The sequence below is a fragment of the Brienomyrus brachyistius genome, chromosome 15, assembly GCF_023856365.1.
Source record: "Brienomyrus brachyistius isolate T26 chromosome 15, BBRACH_0.4, whole genome shotgun sequence".
NCBI classification, from domain to species: domain Eukaryota; kingdom Metazoa; phylum Chordata; class Actinopteri; order Osteoglossiformes; family Mormyridae; genus Brienomyrus; species Brienomyrus brachyistius.
Genome location: NC_064547.1, coordinates 15,813,243 through 15,833,399, shown reverse-complemented (window position 1 = coordinate 15,833,399; position 20,157 = coordinate 15,813,243). Strand labels below are relative to the sequence as shown.

General features: G+C 42.5%; 1 protein-coding gene across 3 annotated transcripts in view; it reads left to right on the top strand.

Annotated features, from left to right (window-relative positions):
• Positions 1–20,157, top strand: part of nr5a2 (nuclear receptor subfamily 5, group A, member 2) — a 46,109-nt gene that overhangs the window by 5,232 nt on the left and 20,720 nt on the right. For all 3 annotated transcript variants that reach the window (XM_048977397.1, XM_048977393.1, XM_048977396.1), the window contains 3 exons: positions 474–592; positions 3,686–3,827; positions 6,607–7,253. In XM_048977397.1, coding sequence (XP_048833354.1) covers positions 474–592; positions 3,686–3,827; positions 6,607–7,253 — 908 coding nt within the window. The remainder of the gene's footprint in view (positions 1–473; positions 593–3,685; positions 3,828–6,606; positions 7,254–20,157) is intronic.

Here is a 20,157-nt window from a genome sequence, read left to right as displayed (position 1 = left end):
CGTGTGTATTAAAATAAAAAAAATACAAAAAATAAAAGTTAAAAATATACCTGCGAATGATGTGCTTTACATAGGGTACTGTGGTTTTGAAAATGATTTACTCATGATGTGCAATTTTCTTTTTGTCTCTCTGAAAGTTAGAAAAGTAAATTACAGCACAAATGAAAATGAAAAAGTAATCGGGTTCCTTATTTGCACAGATAATAACGTTTCACTTAGCAATCGTGTAAATGGCATTAATGTATTTGCGCCTATAGCATTACGGATGGCTTTGCGGGTGTTTAACACACCGATGCACACAGGGCAATAAAGATGACAGAAAGCCGCCGCTCACCTGTATTGTCACATGGGGAACAGTGTGTGTTTTCAATCTGAAATCAGACAGGGCAGCTTTGTTCATCGCCGAAATCTAGCTATAAAGAATTAAGGTGCTGTGTGTGTTTGCTGGCTGTCCCACGCATCCCCTTTTCCAGCCCCCCAGTTTAAAATGATGGACTACTCCTATGACGAGGACCTGGACGAGATGTGTCCTGTTTGCGGGGACAAGGTGTCCGGGTATCACTACGGCCTGCTGACGTGTGAGAGCTGCAAGGTGCGTCGGACGTCTGCAACTTACCGTCTGCTTTACTTTCCATCTCATTCTCCATCTCCATTGTGCTCCATAGGGTTACCAACACAAAGAGTGCATAGAGTTTTACGTAGAAAAAATGTCAAGCAATTAAGAATGCTTCTTAAATATTATTGTAAAAAATTGTACAGCATGCATGTTCCCACTGTGCTTATGTGGGTTTCGCTTCCATATTCCAGTTTCAGCGTTGTGCAGTTTGGTATAATTGGTGTCTTGGTACTGTCCCTTACGTGTGACTGTGTGGGACGGTGCATGCACGTGTGTGATCTGTGACAGTGTCCTGTTGCACGTTTACCCTGTTGGGTGCCCCTGCCTCCAGGACTAGGGTATGAATCATTGTGACTGAATCGGGGTAAGCGATTCTTGGAAATGAATGGATGTGTGCAGACTTGCATATACCTTAAAAATAGGAGAAATCACTAGTTATGGAGATTAAACTTAGATGTAACAATCATTACTTCCAAATTGCTTCTTTACTTGTTTATTCATTCATAGACATAATTTGAAACGTGATACAGTTTTTAACTCCCAGTAATAATCATAATTCAAAACAGAATAATAATCTGCATCCATAACAAATTTGCTAATAATTTTATAATCTGAAAATGCTACGTAAGTTTTGCCTTGGAAGGGGGCAGCACAGTGGTGCAGTGGTGCAGTGGTTAGCAGTGTTGCCTTGAACATCTGGGTCCAGCTTTCCAGTCTCCACCATAACTCCATGTGTCTGGAGTTTGCATGTCCCCCCCCTCCCCCCCATCAGTCCAAAAACATGCTGAGGTTAATTGGAGTTACCAAATTGCTTGTGTGTGTGTGTGTGTGTTTGTGTGTGTGTGTGTGTGTGTGTGTGTGAGAGAGAGAGAGAGAGAGAGAGAGAGAGAGAGAGAGAGAGAGAATGGTGTGTAAATATGCCTTGTGTCCATCCTGGGTTGTTCCCTGTTTTACTCTCATAGCCTCCTGATGGGCACCAGATCCCTTCACAACCCAGAATAGGACAAGCAATTACAAAAAAATGGATGGATGGATTTTGCATTCACCAATTCACCATGTCACCTGTGATGCTGAAGTGGGAAATTAGGGGCTTTGCTTAGGATAATCCACCTCATTTCAGTTAACAATGAACAGCTAAAAAAGATATGGAATAAATGCATATATAAAATGGACAGTGAATATTTGCTCAGCAAATAAACCCGAACTAGCACAGTTCTGCCCTGCTAATGTAGGCATTTTGCAATTATGGCCAGTTAACTTCACCTGTTCCTGCCGCATGTGTCTCAGTGATGCTGTTCCATTTGACATGTTAGCCTTTCATCGTGCTCAGAATAAAAAAAAGCTTTTATCGTGGACATTGTATCAAATTAACGTCCAGCACAGCCCAGTTAAACATATCTGGTATAGAGTGTGTATATCAATAGGGAAGGTGTGCAGTGCACTGCAGTGCACAAAATATTCTTGTGTTATTTTAAGAATTTTACGATTTTAGGTTTTTGTTCTGTACTTTATTGTGAGACCAGTTTTACTTAAAACATATAAAATTCTTTAATTTGTGTTTGATAACTTTAAGTCACAGCGACATAAAATCTCCAGATAACTCTTCCCTCCTTTTACAGTGGAATTTGGATTTCATTTAAATCATTTAGTCTTGTTTTATTTCTGAGTTATATGATCATGTACTTTAAAAAGAGGGAGAGAAAAGGCATATGCATGATATATGATATTTAAAAATATCAGAAGACTTATTTTCAGGGGCGGCTGAGGGTGGTGGGTGAGGGGGGCAGTGCCCCCGTGATAATATGCATGGTCCCCCAGTGGCCCCTCTAAATACGTATGCGATGCGGGTCTATTATCATCATTATTATTATTATTATTATTATTATTACATTTATATATGTGGGCTAAAATTTTGTGCACTGGGAACAGGCAAAACAAACATAAGGACATTTTCATGACGGACTCAACGCAACTGCTGGGTGGTGAAGTCGCTTCAGTTGGTGGGATATAAAGTAACGACAGAAAAAAAATAATAAAGCTTGTGGAGCCAAGACAGTCTAAACAAGAAATCAGGGAGAGTTACATATTTGTAAAAACTGCAAAATTAAACTGCAAATCACTGCATGAATAACACTGGTTTTCAAAATTGTCTTTTGCTTCTTAATGCTGGCAATCTAGTGTAAGTAAATTTTGGGAGGACATTGAGGTCAAATGCATCTGGCACCAGGACCAGAACAACTGGCCCCAGCCTGGCTCCGCCAGTTGCAGTGGTTTAGAATCATCACTGCTTGTTTTACGTTAGCCAGGCTTAAAGATTCTCCTGATGAAAAAACAGAATTTATTTATCTTTATCAGCAATCACCACTGTTTACATGAACACCACCAGGAATGTGCTGTTGCTAGAAGATCCAGCAACTGTCGTAAAACCTATAAATTATGCATTTATATATTTTATTTGAATTGCGTATGCGCTATAATTTTAAGAGAACTTTTAATGCAAATGAGATGCTTTTCTCAAAATATTATGCATTACATTTACTATAGAAATGTAACTATTAAAGCCAGAAATGCACCCAATTCATGCTCTACCCTTACAGGAAACTGAAAAAACTCTGAAATGTTTCATAAGTATTTTATTATTGCTAATATAGTTGCTCAGCAGGTGTAACATGACACAGGACAGACATGCTATTACGCAGTTCTGCAGTGGAGCATAAATGTGTAACCAGCTCCAAGCCAAACTGCACCTCAGGTTCCATTTTTCATTTCCAAGTACAGCTCATCATAACGAGAAGCTGCTACAAGTCCTCTATACTGAATCTGCACTTGGAGACCCACAGTCAGTCCATGACAAATGTGAATTGCAGTAATTTGGTTATACACGATATATTTGAACGGCTCTGTCATTCACGGCTGCGACAGTAACGCTATATTAATACCGCGTTTTTTTCTGACAAGTTTTACTTCCCATGTGTGCGGTCGCGGTTCACTTGTGCACGCGCGCTACACTCAAAGGGCCACCAGGGCGGCGAAGCTGACACTCCTGCCCCTGTCATCTTCCCCACACAGGGCTTCTTCAAGCGAACAGTTCAGAACAATAAGAGGTACACGTGCATAGAGAACCAGAGCTGTCAGATCGACAAGACGCAGAGGAAACGCTGCCCTTACTGCCGCTTCCAGAAGTGCCTCAGTGTGGGCATGAAGCTGGAAGGTAAGCGTGCCCCCCCCCCCCCCCCCCCCCCCCCAGCAGAATATCCCCACAAATAGCTGAAACCCAGCCTTGATGAAGGGAACCCTTCGTGTCAGGCCATCCCAGATTTGGGGAACATGATCTCCACTATTGTGAAAACGTCTGCAGTCATGGATGGACCGTTACCATGTCAGTGGACCCTTCAGTCCAAAGTGACATGCAACACTTCTAACTTTTATATCATTGTTACCCTAGTGACAGCTGTTTTTACTGAAGTAATTCAGATTAGGCAACAGCTGGGCTACTGCTGCTGCGACTGTTTGGTTATGAGTCAGTGCCGTCAGTCATTGTGTAACACAGCAGCCCTAAACAATTCTTACGAAGTCATGATAAGCTTAGGGGTTTCACTTCAATGGTACGTGGCTGACTGGAACACCATGAACTTTGGTGTTAACGTGCTGGCCGTGGGGTATCGACATCAGTTCGTATTTTTTAGTGAGTTGTTAGGGAAGTATTTTTTGTGGAAATGCCAGTAATTAAAAGGCCACAGACAGTACATCTGTGAAGGTGTTTCTGTGACGACTTCACGTGTGTTACAGGTAAATGTGTGAGTGAGGATGGCAGTTTGCATCTGTGAACTTAAAACAGAATTGAGTAGATGTTCATTAATTGCAATGTATTTGTTTATGTTTGTTTATTCTGTAATGTGTTTTGGTGACATAGGTTAGTTACTTATTGATTAAATGTGCTAATATTATGTTTATTTATTAAATAATTGCTTATTCATAAGTCTTTTAACTGTAATGCAAGCATAAATGTCATTGTGCAGATGGCATAAGTCTATATAACTTATATGCATAACTTATACTGTAACTTGTGTTGCACTCGCTAATAAATACATTTACGATGCTTGAGAAACTAATAAACTAGACCACTGAAAGGTCAGTTCAGTGTTTTTAATGAACGTACATAAAGATGTATCATGATTCTAGTCTGGTAGCTAAATTATCTGTTAGTCTTTGTAAATTAATTTATGCCAGGTTGACTTGTGATTGTTTGACGGTTTCCCTTGCAGTTCAATGAGGCAGCCATGCGGTAATTTCTTCACATATACAGTGTGCTTTTTAGTGCTTGAGCGTGCAGTGCGCATTTCTAGATAAATTAAATGAATTTACCACAGAATTATATATTACGGGTATAATGTGTTAAATGAAGGACTAACATTTTGTCGTTGTTCTGAATTTAAGATGGGCAGAAATGATAGATTTATTTTCTAGTTCCTTGGCTGCAGACAAATTTGTATGTCGCGCATGTAAATAATCTTGTTTAATTAGACACAAAAAAGTTACAAAAATGCGGAAGCTCATTTGACATTCAGCTTCTGTACTAATTGTGTTTTCCCAAAAGAGCCAGCTACTCGTTTTCAGCTCATTAATTACCATGTTGCTTGGAAGCATTAATAATTAAAATCCTACGATAATGTATAATGGATTCACACGTTTTTCTGATCAATTTTTTACACCGACGCTTGTCTCGTAGATAAAATGAAGCTCGGAGCGTCACCTCCGGCGCGAAGCCTGTACCAGTTTGCGCGGCTGTCAAAGGTTTCTCGCCTTAATGCCCCAGCGCGAGAGCCGAGAGGGAGCTGTCAAGCCCCCTCAGATCCTCGTGTCTGTGACCACCGAATTTGATTATTATTATTATTATTATTATTATTATTATTATGTTCCATTACTGGTCTCCCCGATTCCACCCAGCAGCCGAGCAGCCTATAGATTTATTCGCCCACAACACAGCCTATCGCCTTCACCGGCGGCATAAAACAGAAATAATTGAGAGTAAATAATTAACATAAACCCTCGACACAAAGAAACCAAAATCCCTTTTTATACGTGTGGGTCAAATGCGATTTCGCGACGCTATTAAAATTCATTACACACAGGGATGTATACCTGAATTAGATCCCGTTACCTCGTTTTTACTTATTCTGCTGTTTTATCTTTTGCCCATTACGTACATATGATTCCTCTATGAAACTTTGACTTGTGTATATCTTCTTTTTGTAATTTGAACGTTACATTACAGGAAAATGAATCGGAAATAGGAAAACGAAGCTTCAGGAAAGGAATAGTTGCTTGCTGAGGGAGTAATTGTGCTCTCCCCAGGCTGGGTTGTGCCCTACCCCGCAGACAAAGGTTCTGAACTATGTTACCCATGTCTCTGAAGGGGGGCCGGGGTCCAGAGAATATAATTGGCATTGTTCAGCTGTTGTGGAGGGTGTGGGGATGTTTAAGTCAGCCAGGGCTACTGCATGAACGCCTTTTATAGAATGGTCTTCGGGGTGCCCACAATGAATAACACACTCCTCTTGTTTCCTGTCATGTGGCCTTTTAAGGTGTAAAATAAGCAAAGATGTAATTAGTGTTTCTGTATAGGGTGTAGCAGACATCCCACCTTAGGCATATTGATTTCAGGGAGGTGGGCGAGGTGGTAGGGGGGTGCTGGCTGTGGAATGTGTGAACGGCTACGGTAAAAGTTGTTGAACAGGTAAGGGGTAGTGGTGGCGATCCATTGGTTAGGCAGACAATCATTTTTGATACTTTGTGGACAGACTTCCGAGACACTGGACTTTTCACGTGAGTCACAGAGCTTCTGTGAGTGTGTAGGAGACCCCCGGAACTTCCGGGAGAGGTGGGATATTTGGTGTAGCCCTCCATCACAACACCTCAAAGGTACCAACATGGCAGCTTGATGCATTTCATTGAAATTCGTTTTGTTTTTCTCTTCGATGCTACACCAGCCGTGAGGGCAGACCGCATGCGAGGGGGACGCAACAAGTTCGGCCCGATGTACAAGCGAGACCGGGCCCTGAAGCAGCAGAAGAAGGCGCTGATTCGGGCAAATGGGCTGAAAATCGAAGCCATGACTCAGGTGATGCAGACTGTACCAACGGACCTGACCATATCTTCGGCCATCCAGAACATCCACTCTGCCTCCAAGGGTCTACCTCTGAGCCATGCTGCCTTGCCCCCCACAGACTATGACCGCAGCCCCTTTGTCACCTCCCCCATCAGCATGGCCATGCCTCCCCACGGCAGCCTTCAGGGCTACCAGGCTTACAGCCACTTCCAGAGCCGCACCATCAAGTCCGAGTACCCTGACCCGTACACCAGCTCCCCTGAGTCCCTCATGGGCTACCCCTACATGGACACCTACCAGAGTAGCTCCCCGCCCAGCTTTCCCCACCTTATCATGGAGCTCCTGAAGTGTGAACCAGATGAGCCCCAGGTTCAGGCCAAGATTTTGACCTACCTGCAGCAGGAGCAGGCCAGCCGTGGCAAGCACGAGAAACTCAACACCTTTGGGCTCATGTGTAAGATGGCAGATCAGACCCTGTTTTCCATCGTCGAGTGGGCGAGGAGCAGCATCTTCTTCAGAGAGCTTAAGGTACGTCACTTAGGTTGGTGTGTAGCTTATCATTATGATCATCATCACATAATGCACCATGTCCCTCAGCTCTAGAAGGTGTTCGAAGGTGGGCAGATGGGTGGATTTTTATATTTTATCATCATATACAGTTAGTGGCCACTATATTAGGAACCCTTATCTGATACCAAGAAGGAACCACTTTTGCCTTTAGAACCACTTTGAGGTAGATGAGTTGTCCATTCAAAGAAATAATTTTGCATGCTGCTGCTATTTTTCGGGCTTGTGCCCCCCGTTAGCTATAAAGAGTCTGCCCATTCTTCTCTGACCTCTTTCATTGTTTTCAGCCATAGCGATGGTTGACTTTGTCCCTCTGCAAACTCTAGACATTGTAATGCGTAAAAATCACAGGAGGGTGGTTGTATGTGCAACCACCACGTGTGGCACCAACAATCTCAGTGCATTCAAAATGGCTTAGATCAGGCACCATACCCATTATAATGTTTAGCAAAACAGTGTGTACAGTATGTTTTTGGTTACAGCCCCATAATTCACCGTTTGCATTTATGAGTAGATGTACCTAATAATCAGGCCACTAAGTATATGTCATTAGCATTAGTTTTCAGTGCAAACAGATATTGTTATCCCCATAGAGTTTCCTGAAGTACTCTAAATACTTATTAGAATACTGTATGTAAATTGTAGCGTTATGTAGCGTTTTATACCTTGATGTGAGACCCAATTACAGTATAATCCGTAATTAACCGTTCACCTATCTCAAGATACCGCAAGCATTTTCTTTCAAACAATGTTTGTGTAGCTATACTTTTCATAAAAATGGACTGACAGACTGCTGGAGCAAAACCCCTTTTTACTTCACAAGCAGCTGTGTTTGGAGAAACAGGAAATATTGCCACTTTAACAGAAGCAGTAGTGGGCCATGGAAGTGGCCATAAGTGTCTCTGCAGAGCTACCTTTACAGTAATTTTCTATGGTGAAATAAAAGCTGCCTCCTTTATTTTATGTAACTGCTCACGGCAGTTATAGCTCGGGCTTAGTATGCGTCTGGCTTTTGTAATACAGTAAATGATCAGATATAATTCAGTCCAATGTTAGCTCCTGTCATTTAAAAAAAGCATCAGTGAAGCCGTGGGTAGTATTGATAATAACGACAAACATTACTAGAAATATTACACAATGTATTGATCATTGCCATCAATACTGTAGTGTTACGGGATGTGTAAAGTTTTGCTCACTGTCAAATCAAGTGAATAGGATATATAACTCTGCTTCAACCGTGTGTGTGAGTGTGTGTGTGCATTATGTTTATATTACATTGTGGGAACCAAATGATCCCCACAATGTAATACAAACCTGTTACTTTGACGTTGAGGGGACCATTTTTCAGCTCCCCACAAAGATCCATGAATGCAATCAAAAAACTAAAAATCTCGTATATTATTTGGTTAAGGTTAGTAATACTGGGTAGGGGTTAAGGGTGTCATGTTGGGATTAGAGTTTCCCCAATAGAAATGAATGGAGAGTCCCCACAAAGGTATAGTTTTAAACCTGTGTGTATGTGTGTGTATGCGTGCGTGTGTGTGTGTGTGTGTGTGTGTGTGTTTTATTCTAGTCCTCATGCACTTCTCACTGCAAAATTAAATAATACATCCCTTTATCACCTCAGTCAGGTTTTATTCAGGACTCAGGGATAGATTGTTGTTCATCTGTGTGCTTATTTATGTAGAGAAATACCAGGAACTTCATGAAAGCTCAGAATGGGACAGAGTGACACTGAGTGTTTTCTAACTTTCATCACACTGGACACTTTGGCGTTTTCTGTCACCTTTAGTTCAACCTCAGTGTTCGATTTGCTGCTGTAGCATTTATGCCCTAAATTCAGTGGACCGACTGTATTACAGAATCTACTTATTTGTGTATTACACTCCAGTTTTTCAATAGCTCGTATTTTTAAACAAAGTGGGTATCAATTACATGTTGACATTTACAATGTAACGATTCTTCATTTGACACTTCGCATTGAATTAGCATTCGGCCTTGAGTAGTACTTTATCGCCTTTTTAATGAAGTGGGTGTGGCTGTGTGATATCTCTAACAGAACATAATCATCAAACAACATATAATTCTATTACCTAACCTCTAATACGATTTGCCCAGGCTCACTTCAGCCTGAAATGTCATTACGGCTTGCTAATGACTGGATATATTAAGCGTGTTCACTTGATGTAATTGAAGCTCATCTGTGATTTTGCGAAATATTACCCTTTGTGTCATTTCTAGTCTCTGGCTTGTTTTGCGGGACAATGGTCTGCCCATGAGGCGTGAGGGTCCCGTTTGATGAAATTATGGTAGATTTTGGGTGCTTTTGTGCTCAGTCTTCAGTAAGTGGCCCGCAAAACAGGTCTGCAGAAAAACAACGCCCCCCCCCCCGCCACAGCTTTTCAGAGCACCCCAGGCTTAATTAGTTCTCCTGCATCCATTGTCCAGCTGGAAGCTCAACAATTAGTGATGGGAGGGCCAGCGGGGCGGGTGAGGAAAGGTAAGCCAGCGGCTGAACTGGCTCATGATTGAAGTCTCCTCAGCAAAATGACCAAGTTGTTAAAGGAGGATGGGTCAGTGATGGAGCCGGCTATCTGTCTAATGAGCCATTTACAGTTTACATGCTGTTTGGGTCTGTCACTGAAGGTGCAGTTAGTTAATATAATATGATAAATAGGAAATTGAATAAATGTGAACTTGCTTGATGTGTGTCTGACCCTTGTGATCCCTTCCCAGATACATAAAATGTTGTTTTGAATCACTTCTACACTTACATTCATTGCAAGAATGTTGACTTATATAGGTAACTTTACCTTTTTTACCTGGACAAAATAGGAACATTAATGATCATTTTAAAATGGAAATAAAATCATAATTAATCACAAAGGTTATTGATTCTTTGAAATATCCTAGCAATTTCATATCTTGCCTGCATATCTTTTAACATCTACACACACATGAATCCGTTTAATTACTGTGTGATAGTAAATGTTCCATTAAATACTGCATGCTGTATCTTCCACTGTTTCAAACACCGTAGATGTGGAGATGGGCTTTATTCATGAATTTGCCATTCAGCAGTGTCCTTGAACAGAAATTGTGCTTGATTCAAAACCTTTTTTATTTTTCTTTGTAATGTCTTTAAAACATTGTGGACATTACTCGACGTATTAAACGATTCCAGCTAGCACTTTTAATTAAAGTAATGCCACAGCAGATAGATTTCTTCCTGCATCATTTTCTATGATCTTTGTAAAGTGCTCAGGTAGATACCTTCATTCATTGACTGAAACATTCAGACTGACCTCAACACTGAAGTTTATGCCCCTTAAATAGCCCCAATTAGCAGTGTAACTAAGCGTAAATCCTTTAATAAAATTCCTTAGCTGTATAAACTGTAAGCAGAAAATCCAAAAAGTAACTAAGTACTATATAAAATATAGTACCAATTAACTAAAAATGTAATAATGTTCTTATCCCAGAAAGATAAAATTTTATTGGCTGTAGTGTGGCCTATTATAAATGTTAATATAATTCATATGTTCAGGCAACAGTATAATCCACTACTGCATTGCACAGATTTTATTTTCATTGCTTTTTAATAACATGACCAATGAGATGTAACCATAGAGAAGTAACAGCATTCCACTGGCTTAAACCTGGTTAGAACTTTACAGTTACTTTTAACTTTTAACTACAGTTACTGCAGAAATACAGCTGTTTTCATTATGTAATTTGGTCTTTTCATCACTGAGGCTGAAAAAATGCTTTCATCACATTTTATTTATTCAATGATAGGATCAAATACCTGTCATGCGCAAGATTTTGTATGAAAAAAAAATGGGAAATGCGTACGATCACCAGCTAGATTCTTCAACAACTTTACACAAACATTTATTGTCATTATTAGCATAGCCAGAACAAACGGCTTTTCCTGACAGCAGGCCTGGTGACAACATACAGAATTCGGTGATATGTGGCCAGAGCTGAATTTACATAGAGAAAAAATATTATTTAAAAAAAAAATTTTAGATCATAGCATCAAAGTATAATGTCATGGTGCTTTCAAAGATTTAGAACATTCCAAACATCTCCTCTCACGTTTTGGAGCTGAGCTCTTAGCTGTAAATTTTAATGCATTTCAGCTCTGGTTTGTTCCAACTGTAGGTGTAAATGTCCATTAAAGTATATTTTATGCACTCAGTTTCACGTTTGGAAAGCATTTAATGGAACAGTGTCGAATTAAAGGAGGATATTTAAACTCGGAGCACTGCAAAATAACTTAAATTGTTATTGCACATACTTAAACTGGAATTTTCAAAATCCTGTCTGAAGTGCAGTTCTCGTAATTTAGTTGTAAAGCAGAAACATTTAATTTAAAAACAAGATTTTTAGTTGTTTTTGTTGTTCAGGTTAAATATGTCACTTGAGGATGTGAAACTTGACAAAGGTCTGCATCCCAACGGGATTCTGCCTGATGCCTTTAAAACCCAATGTGTTGACTCTGATTTTCTTGTGAAAGCCAAATTAAACTTGGACTCTTTATGGCCAGTTTTTTTGTGACACAAAGGGACGTGTTCCAGCCTTGGGGTATCTCCTCACCTGTGGTGCCAGCAGAGCAGTGAGTGTGATGGAAGCGGATGCAGGGAGCTACAATGCAGGGTGTCGTCATGGTGGCAGTGCGGTGAGGCTGCTGTGGGCGCAGAAAAACATGCTGTGGGTGGTGATTTGCTCCCAGCGGAGGCCTTTCTCTACCAGGCATCTGCCAGCCATTGTTTACGGACGGTGCGTGTCAGACCGCCGCTCCCACATCACAATAGGACATGAGGAGGACCCGCGCTAAGTACGCCTTCATTGTACTCCGGCATTTTGCTTTATTTTTGTTTTGCCTCTCGTAACGGTCCCAGGTGAATTCAGCCACTGCGTGTGCTTGGCGAGAATAAACCGCTTAGCATGTACAGCCGATAAAACTCAACTGTGCAGATCCCAAAAAACCAACATACGTCTCCGGTATTTATTCTGGTCCTTTCATGACTGCTGGGGGACGATCTTGGATTATTTTAAAAAACGGAGCGGGAATGACAATACCAGACCAGCCATTAAGTGAGGGCTGACTGTATTAGGCCTGATTCCTGAGTCTGCACCCAGCAGAGAGCCAGGGCCTTATATGAAAACCAGCTGGTGCGGAATCCAGAGACACCCCCGCCCCCGACATCTGCCCTGCCAGCACCCCCTCTTGCTCCATCATAGGATATTTCGATGTCATAGATGCCTCCCAAAATTGTACCAGAGTTTACAGTTCAACTCGCTTTACAGTACACTTTATAGCTCGCTTCTGTAGTTAAATGGCCAAGTGTCATCCTTCCAGAATTCTTTCGATTTTGATACAGGTCGCCTCAAAGAGTTGTCTCTCCGGAAACATGCTTTGCTCTCCTACTTAATTTCCAGGGTTGCATGTTGCTTGTTGTGGATTTAACACAATGCTCCCGAAAGAAAATTAATAAGCCGTTATGGCTGCAATGTGCGGACTCGCAAGCGGTATATATTCCCCGGGGGCTGTCGCTGAGGTCACTCGACACACTTCTGACAAACGGCACCCGGGGTGTCTCCGAGCGCCTTGGCAGAGATTTGTAACCGCGTCCCCGCTCCATTGCATTTGAATTATTCCGCAGACCCCTCGCCGCCTTGCATTAACGCCCGCGGGGGGAAGATGAACAAGGGAGCGGGGAGGCACCAAGGGCAGGGGCGGCGTCGTGAAGGACAGGGGGAAACAGGTGGAAGGTTAATGGCCCTGGACTGGATCCACCAGCAGCTCAGGCTTGATATATGGGAGCCGAGCCCACTGCAGGCATAGGCTTTCAAAGATATATTATTTCATTTCAGGAGCAGCTTTCTCATCCTTGCATTTGTCCACTGATAGATGATATCCCACTGCCCTGGCAGCCACGATTGGAGATGGCGTGTGAGTTTTCCTAAGGCCTGCTCCTGTACACATATATATTTTATTATATATACCATTTTGCTTAGCTGCCTTTAGCCTCCTCATTAACAGACTCCTCTAGGCCAGGCTTGAAGCTGTTTATTTGTAGCTGACATCTAGCAGTGATAGTTCTTGTTTGATCAGGGGGCAGCCTGCTAGGGGGGGTGAGCTGGAGAAATGCCCGTATTCACATGCGATGGGCTGAAGGGTGAGATGAAAACACAGGATTTGAAGTCCTCCGGTAGGTCTTGGTGTCGCATCTCCCAGAAAGGTGCCGTCCGTCGATGCCGCTCACCGTAAACCGGATGAGATGGTTTTTTTGTGCCGCCTTAACTTTGCCGGGTAATTGCTTCAGTCTTGCTGTGGAATCTTGTAGCACCCCTGTCCCCTTCCTGCTGCCGGTTGGGCATCTTCAGAAGCCCCATCCTGTACTCCGGGGAATTTCCCCCAGCTGGAGGAAGGAAACGCACGCACTTGTTAAAAGGAAAGATTTAAGGCCCGAAATTCTACAGAGAGACATGAAGACATGAAGGGGGGGCCCTGGCGAGCCGGTGCCTCTGCTCGTCCACTTGTTGCACTTGATGAGGGATAAAAGGCTGTCATGAAGTACAAGTTCCCGGCTGCGCGCTGATAGACTCACTCTGCCGGAGCCGTCGGCGCCGTCTAACCCAAGCTGCGGTAATGGGGCCCCCGTTCCAACCAAGATTCGTCCCCCTCCACAAATATCAAAGTTGTGGAATTCGCATTTATTGCCCCCCCCACCCCCCCCAAAACGTAAAAACAAAACATTGACGACACGAGCCACTGCTTAGCGGCGATGAGGGTAAAAGCCTTTTCTGATTGTTGTGTCATCAGTGCTCTTTAAAAGCGGGACTCTGGGCAGGTCCGCTAATGCTTTCTTTGCGCCGTCCGCATTTATTTTTCTTGTGCCGTGGTGAAGCACAAAAAAACAATCAGCAGTGGTGGAGGAGCGGGGGGAGATTAACAAAGTACATCTTTCAGCTCGATTTAGAAGACAGGTTGCTGGGGGGGGGGGTGTCTGTCTTTTGGAATATGCAGAGTTTCCAGCTCCTCCTTCCCCAGTAACAGCACCATCACACAAAAGCCATGATTCGTGCTTCCAGGCAGGACATGTGTACTAAATTAATTTCTGTGATACGAACACAGCAGTTGCACAGGCTGGTTAGTAAAGATGACAAATAAGATTATTTTTTTCTAAATGTCAGATTTACAGCTAAAAGTCCCAATGGTCACATGTCAGAGGAGAATGATGTTTGCTGACGCTGTCATCGTGTCTGTTGCCCCAGAATGAAATGGTCAGTGTTTTGGTCTGGCTGTATCGTCACCTCTTTGAAAGGTCCCACTCATCTTTGGGAACATTTTCGGGAAAAAGAGTGATGAATCCAGTTACATGGTCTTGCGATCGTTACATTTACAGTTGTGCATCTTCGCATTTCCTGTCTTTATCTATTGTGGTCCTAAACTGGAGAGTTGGAGCTAAACACCTGCTTTTATTCTAGGTACACCTCAGAAATAAGAAAAGGGAATAATTCGGCAGAGAACATCATAACTGAATGAATTGCCATTTCTTTAAATGTTTATTATAGGTTATTGACTTTCCAAAGCTGATTTTGTCTGCCGTAATCCCACATTGTTTTAGCTAGCCTCACTCATTTGCGTTTAATCGGAGCCTGGGCGGCGGTTGCTGTATTGTCAGCCGGTTTCATGGCGAGCTGTCAGCAGCTGTCTTCTCGACTCTATTTCTGGAACTTATTTACGGCTGTCTATTTTGAACTGGATGGGTCGAAAGACAATAGACGACGCCGGGGCAGTGCGGGGAGCAGGCTTTCAGGGGATGCACGCTTGCGTGCGCCGTCGGATTTGCACTCTGTCGACTGACATCTGCTCCGGCCGGGTAACGTTATATGCGAGTTACGATGGGCAGAATTCACAAGGCCCTCCGTCAGAAAATCTCTAACACAGTTGCTGAAGTCAGACAAACCACCTGTTCATTACTTCATTTTATATTCTTTATTTTCTTTTTTTTTTTGCATTCTAGCAGTCTGCTCAGAGTAAAAGTTGGCATAGCATACCATTTCCATATACTGATCTTTTAGTGTTAGACATTACAACTGTTAAAGCTGCATTCCTTTATACTAGACCCTCCTGAAAGAGCTAAATGACTCTTTTCATGAACCTCAAAAGAATGACCAAATTAATAATTTTGGACTTTAATGGTCATCAGAAAGCCCTCTGGAAAAATAATGGTAACTAAAACTTCTGTAATTCAGTGTCAGTCGGCATTGAGATAGTTATTGTTGTATATATATATTCCCCACAATCCTCCACTTTATGGATGGATGGATGGATTTTTTTTTGTAGATTATAATTTTGATACTGCAACACATGTAATGCACAGAATCTTCCAGTGCTTCAATTAAATACATACATAGCTACATATGAAAAAATGTAATTCACATTAGTGGTTCTTCATATTGTATTTCTGAATATAAATAATACAGGAAGGAAAGAAGACCTGCATACGCAGAAGAGAGACAGAGTCATTTCCCTCGTGTCTGTCGGCGTGCCGGACAAGCACACCAAGAGCAAGGTGGTTCATAAATTCAGGAATTGAGTAAAACAGCTTGTAGAGTCACATTCACAGCTACGCTAATGTATAGCAGGGCCTTGTAGATCGCATGCTGTGGAAAGATCAATACTTCCAGTCTACCGTAGGAATACACTTTATCTCTGCAAGGCATAGTTTCCTCTCTGTATTTTGGGTTGGGGTACTTCTGGGACATCCTGCCCCATGGTCTGATGTCCACTATATTAGAAGACTAATGTTCATCTGAATAATTGATTAGCCCACATAGTTTCTGATAATCAGTCAGTAGCTTCTTAGCGCTCTTATCCCCAAGATCCTATGTTAGAGATTCAGAGACCATTTTTAAATAATAAAGAATATATACCTGACAAATTGTGTTGCTTAACACCAAAGACGGGATAAATGTTATTTGCTTTGTGTCTTTCCAAGTGATCGGTAGAAATACATCAATCTTTGCTTTAAATCCAGCACCTTCAGTTTCCTTATTTTATTGTTTCACTAGCAAAGGCTTTTCATAATTTTTTTGCCCTGTTTTCTGGTGTACCAAGTAAATATTGTTTCTTTATTATTGCTTTTGTCCTACTTATCTATCATCAAGACTTATGAGGGGGAGCCGTGTTCATGTCCTCCCGGAAATCGCTAGTACAGCAAGACTTTTATTTTCTTTCGCGTTTCTTCATCTTCTGTCCTGTCGCCGGACGCACGCACACCGAGCGTTTTCACATCTGTTACCCGCCCGAGTGCGTCGTATGTTTCCTACTGAGATGACCTTGAAAACGAATATTTTTACTCCGGCCTTCGGCAGACGAGAAAACTTTCGGCAAGAGCTGTTTCCATTTAACGTGTAACGTAATGGCTAGGAAGGGGGGGACTGTGGGGGAGTGACTGAGACGATTAGCACAAGCGTAGTCATTTAATATGGCAGAATGTTGATGTGGCATAGCGCAGTGCTGGGGGAGGGGGTCGTTTTGGCAATGAATATGACTGGAATTGCAGCAGATATTATTATTACAGTTTTGTCCATACTAATGCAAAGACGAGGTTCCTAATGAACAGAATCAGTTGTACAGGTCAGGGGTTACCCTTCTGGGTCTGCTAATGTGGTCACTGTAGGGAACTGATCAATCTCCATCCCTTGGTGATATTGATCAAGCTGTACATCATACTGGCCCTACAAAAGTCCACCTCTGGACCCCCCTTTCCCTCCACACACACACACACACGCACACGCACACGCACACACACACACACACACACACACACACGCACACCCCATCAGATTGATGCTCGCTGACCCTGTGGAGCCAATAAGGACCTCCCACTGAGGCCAGCTTGCTGATTCACATTCGCCACGGCAACCGGCCATCCCAGGGCCTGCGTTTACTAATCTAGCACCACGCGCACCTGTGCCAAGAATTACGAGGCCTTATAAATCCTCCCAGTTGGACGGTGAAATACCATTTGGTTTCATTTCACAGATAGGAGAAGACCTGGCTGTGGTCCATCTAAAGCCCCGAGTGTTCTAAGCAGCTTGCTCCACTTCTCTCTAACAGAATTACATTTAAATTGTCTTCTACATCAGTGTAAATTTGTCCTAGTGTGTGGCTGAGCGGGCTGCTGCCCTGAAGCATGTGTACCTTGCCCCGTGTTTAAGTTTACTGTAAAGACACGGTTAATGCCAAACATGAACTATTTTCGTTGCAACCGAATGCATATCGACATGGTTCATGATAACGAACCACAGGGGCCCCCAATGACAGTGTGCCATCTACTGTTGACTCTGGTGACTAACAGCGATTAATCAGTGTTTTTATCTATTATGTTATACATAGCAGGAAATATTTGTATTCAGAGGTTTCTCAGCAATATGCCGGAGGAAGAGTCCTTCAAAAAAATGAGGATGTCTGGAGGCTCCCTGCTAGATATCTCAGCATGCTTGTCATTCATTGGAGGTGAAGGCAGTGAGTGTCATCATGCTGATCCAGGACTGAATATGACTGGATGGAGATAGAAGACAAAATGGGCTGTGATCTATATTGTGCTTTGCTCTGCAGACCTCTAGGGGGAGCAGTTCAGACAATGAATGATACCGCTGTGGTGAACTTATCAGTATAGCTGGGCTCCACCAGAGGCGGCAAAGCAGGGGCATTTTCGTGTGCAAATTAGACACCATGAATTGCATAAATTCCTCCATACCTCAAACAGGAGTATTGCAGTATTGAACAAGAGTATTTCATGATAGATTCACAAAATGACATTAAAGCGTTAAAGTTTCCATTAATTCTCTAAAATGACATTACGATTTTGGGCTGCCATTTGAATAATAACCAGGGCAATTGTTTACATTTGCAATTTTGAGGTAAATTTTGAGGTGAAGTCACAATGTTTTAAACTGGCATATGAGCTGTCAGTGCATCCTTATTACATCCCTCAGGTTATGGTGTGTAATCTTGTGCTGTAAGCGTCATCAAAGACATCCCTGCTTGCCGATGCATACCCTGCCTGCCCTTATGCCCATAATTCTTTTATCCAGCTCACTTAAAAGCGTCTGTGGCCGAGAAATAATAGCAAAGAACATTTTTCTGTTAATTTAGTCTTTTACTGCTGATAGTGGAATGCAGCTTAACTTACCAGGAGTTCATATTTAGCAGAAATATAGCACGTGTAGTGCTTTGTATACTAATAAGAAATATGTATTTCCATATGGCTTTGATATGCAGTTAGGGAATAATAATCGTTACATTTTACAGCATAGTGTAACTGTGAATAATGGATGGTTATATTATCATTACGATTTGTGTCACAGTGTCTGAAACAGTGCGAATGAATTTCCAGCAAGTTCAAATTCTATCAAGCTGGCTTATGTTACTGTTGCTGCATTGCGATGAATGATTTTGTCTTTTTGAATTTTTTAATTACGTGTGATAAACTGTGAAATGAAGTTGTGCTCACTACTTAGATGTGCTGTTTCCAGTGCCTCCGTTTTCGTGGGAGGGGCTGAGAGGGCTGGCGGGGGGACGGGGGCTTGCCTGCCATTAAAGCCCTGTCCTCCCAGTGTACTGACAGTACACACAAAGGCCATGATAGCGGTTTTCTCCCAGCTGCAGTGTCCTGTCGCCCTCTCAGGCTCGTCTACGCCACCTTCCTTGCCCTTTTTTGTGACGGGCCTTTGATGTCAGACCCGTCCCTGAATCTTCTGAGGCTTCTTTGAAAGCTGGCCCCCGTTATTGCCTTTGGCCCCCGAGAATGACACTGGCGGCGCAGATCTTCCGACACGAAAATCACTGTTCACGTCTCTCACTGGCGGTTTTCAGTTCATCACTGCCGCACTGCACTTTGCATATGTCAAAAAAAAAAAGATTTTTTTTGCAGATTTAGACTGGCTGCATTGTAATTGTTTTCTTCAATTGTTATATCTTACACATGTTTCTGACTGGTGTGGCAATCAGAGCTTCACGGCTGGTAGAGTCCATTAAGAAGATCCACAAGGCAGCATCTACTGCAGCTGGAAACAGTCCAAAGGACTTTATGTCCGCTTGGAAAAATTCCAGCTGTTTGGCCAAGGTCTTCTTGGTCTCTTGGTATGTTTAGTGGACACCCTCCAGCGTCTCATTCAGCTTGATTCCTCAAGTGCGGCTTTCAGCAAAAACGGTGATGTCAAATGTTATTGAGTTAAGGTCCCCGTCAGTAAAGTCGGGGCAATGTTCACCTTCCCAAACACTCCAGCCAAACACTCAGTGTATTTTTTCTTTTGTGTTGCGACTGTGCAAGATAAACTTCATAGCAGACAAAACACTTATCGTTGCAAAAAAATGTGAATGTTTTTACCATTCACACAACAATTGTCTTAGTTGAAGAAGTTCTCATTTTTTATTCTGAGGTAGTTTTAGTCTTAGAAAACACAGTTCATGGTGTTTTTTTTTGCTTTTGTCACCCACAATGCACTGGGCCATTTGCTCTGCCTGTTGCAAAATGTTGGTTTCTAACTCTGATGTTTGGTGACGATTGTCCCTGTCTGGCACATGTACTGTATAGAGGCTCCAAACAAAGGGGAAATATGGTTGTTTTTTGGTCCAATCTGTGTTTACCACATATGAGATAACGGTATCAGCAGAGCTGTGTTTGTTTTGGGGGCAGAAAGGGGGTAGAATTCTTCATTTTTCCTCATTCTCCTGCCCACTTGCGTCCTCGTTCGGATATGGTATGTAATCATTAACGCAGAGAGGTATGGGAAACAGTGGTGAGGACAATGACCAGGTTTGTCCGACGCCCTACGC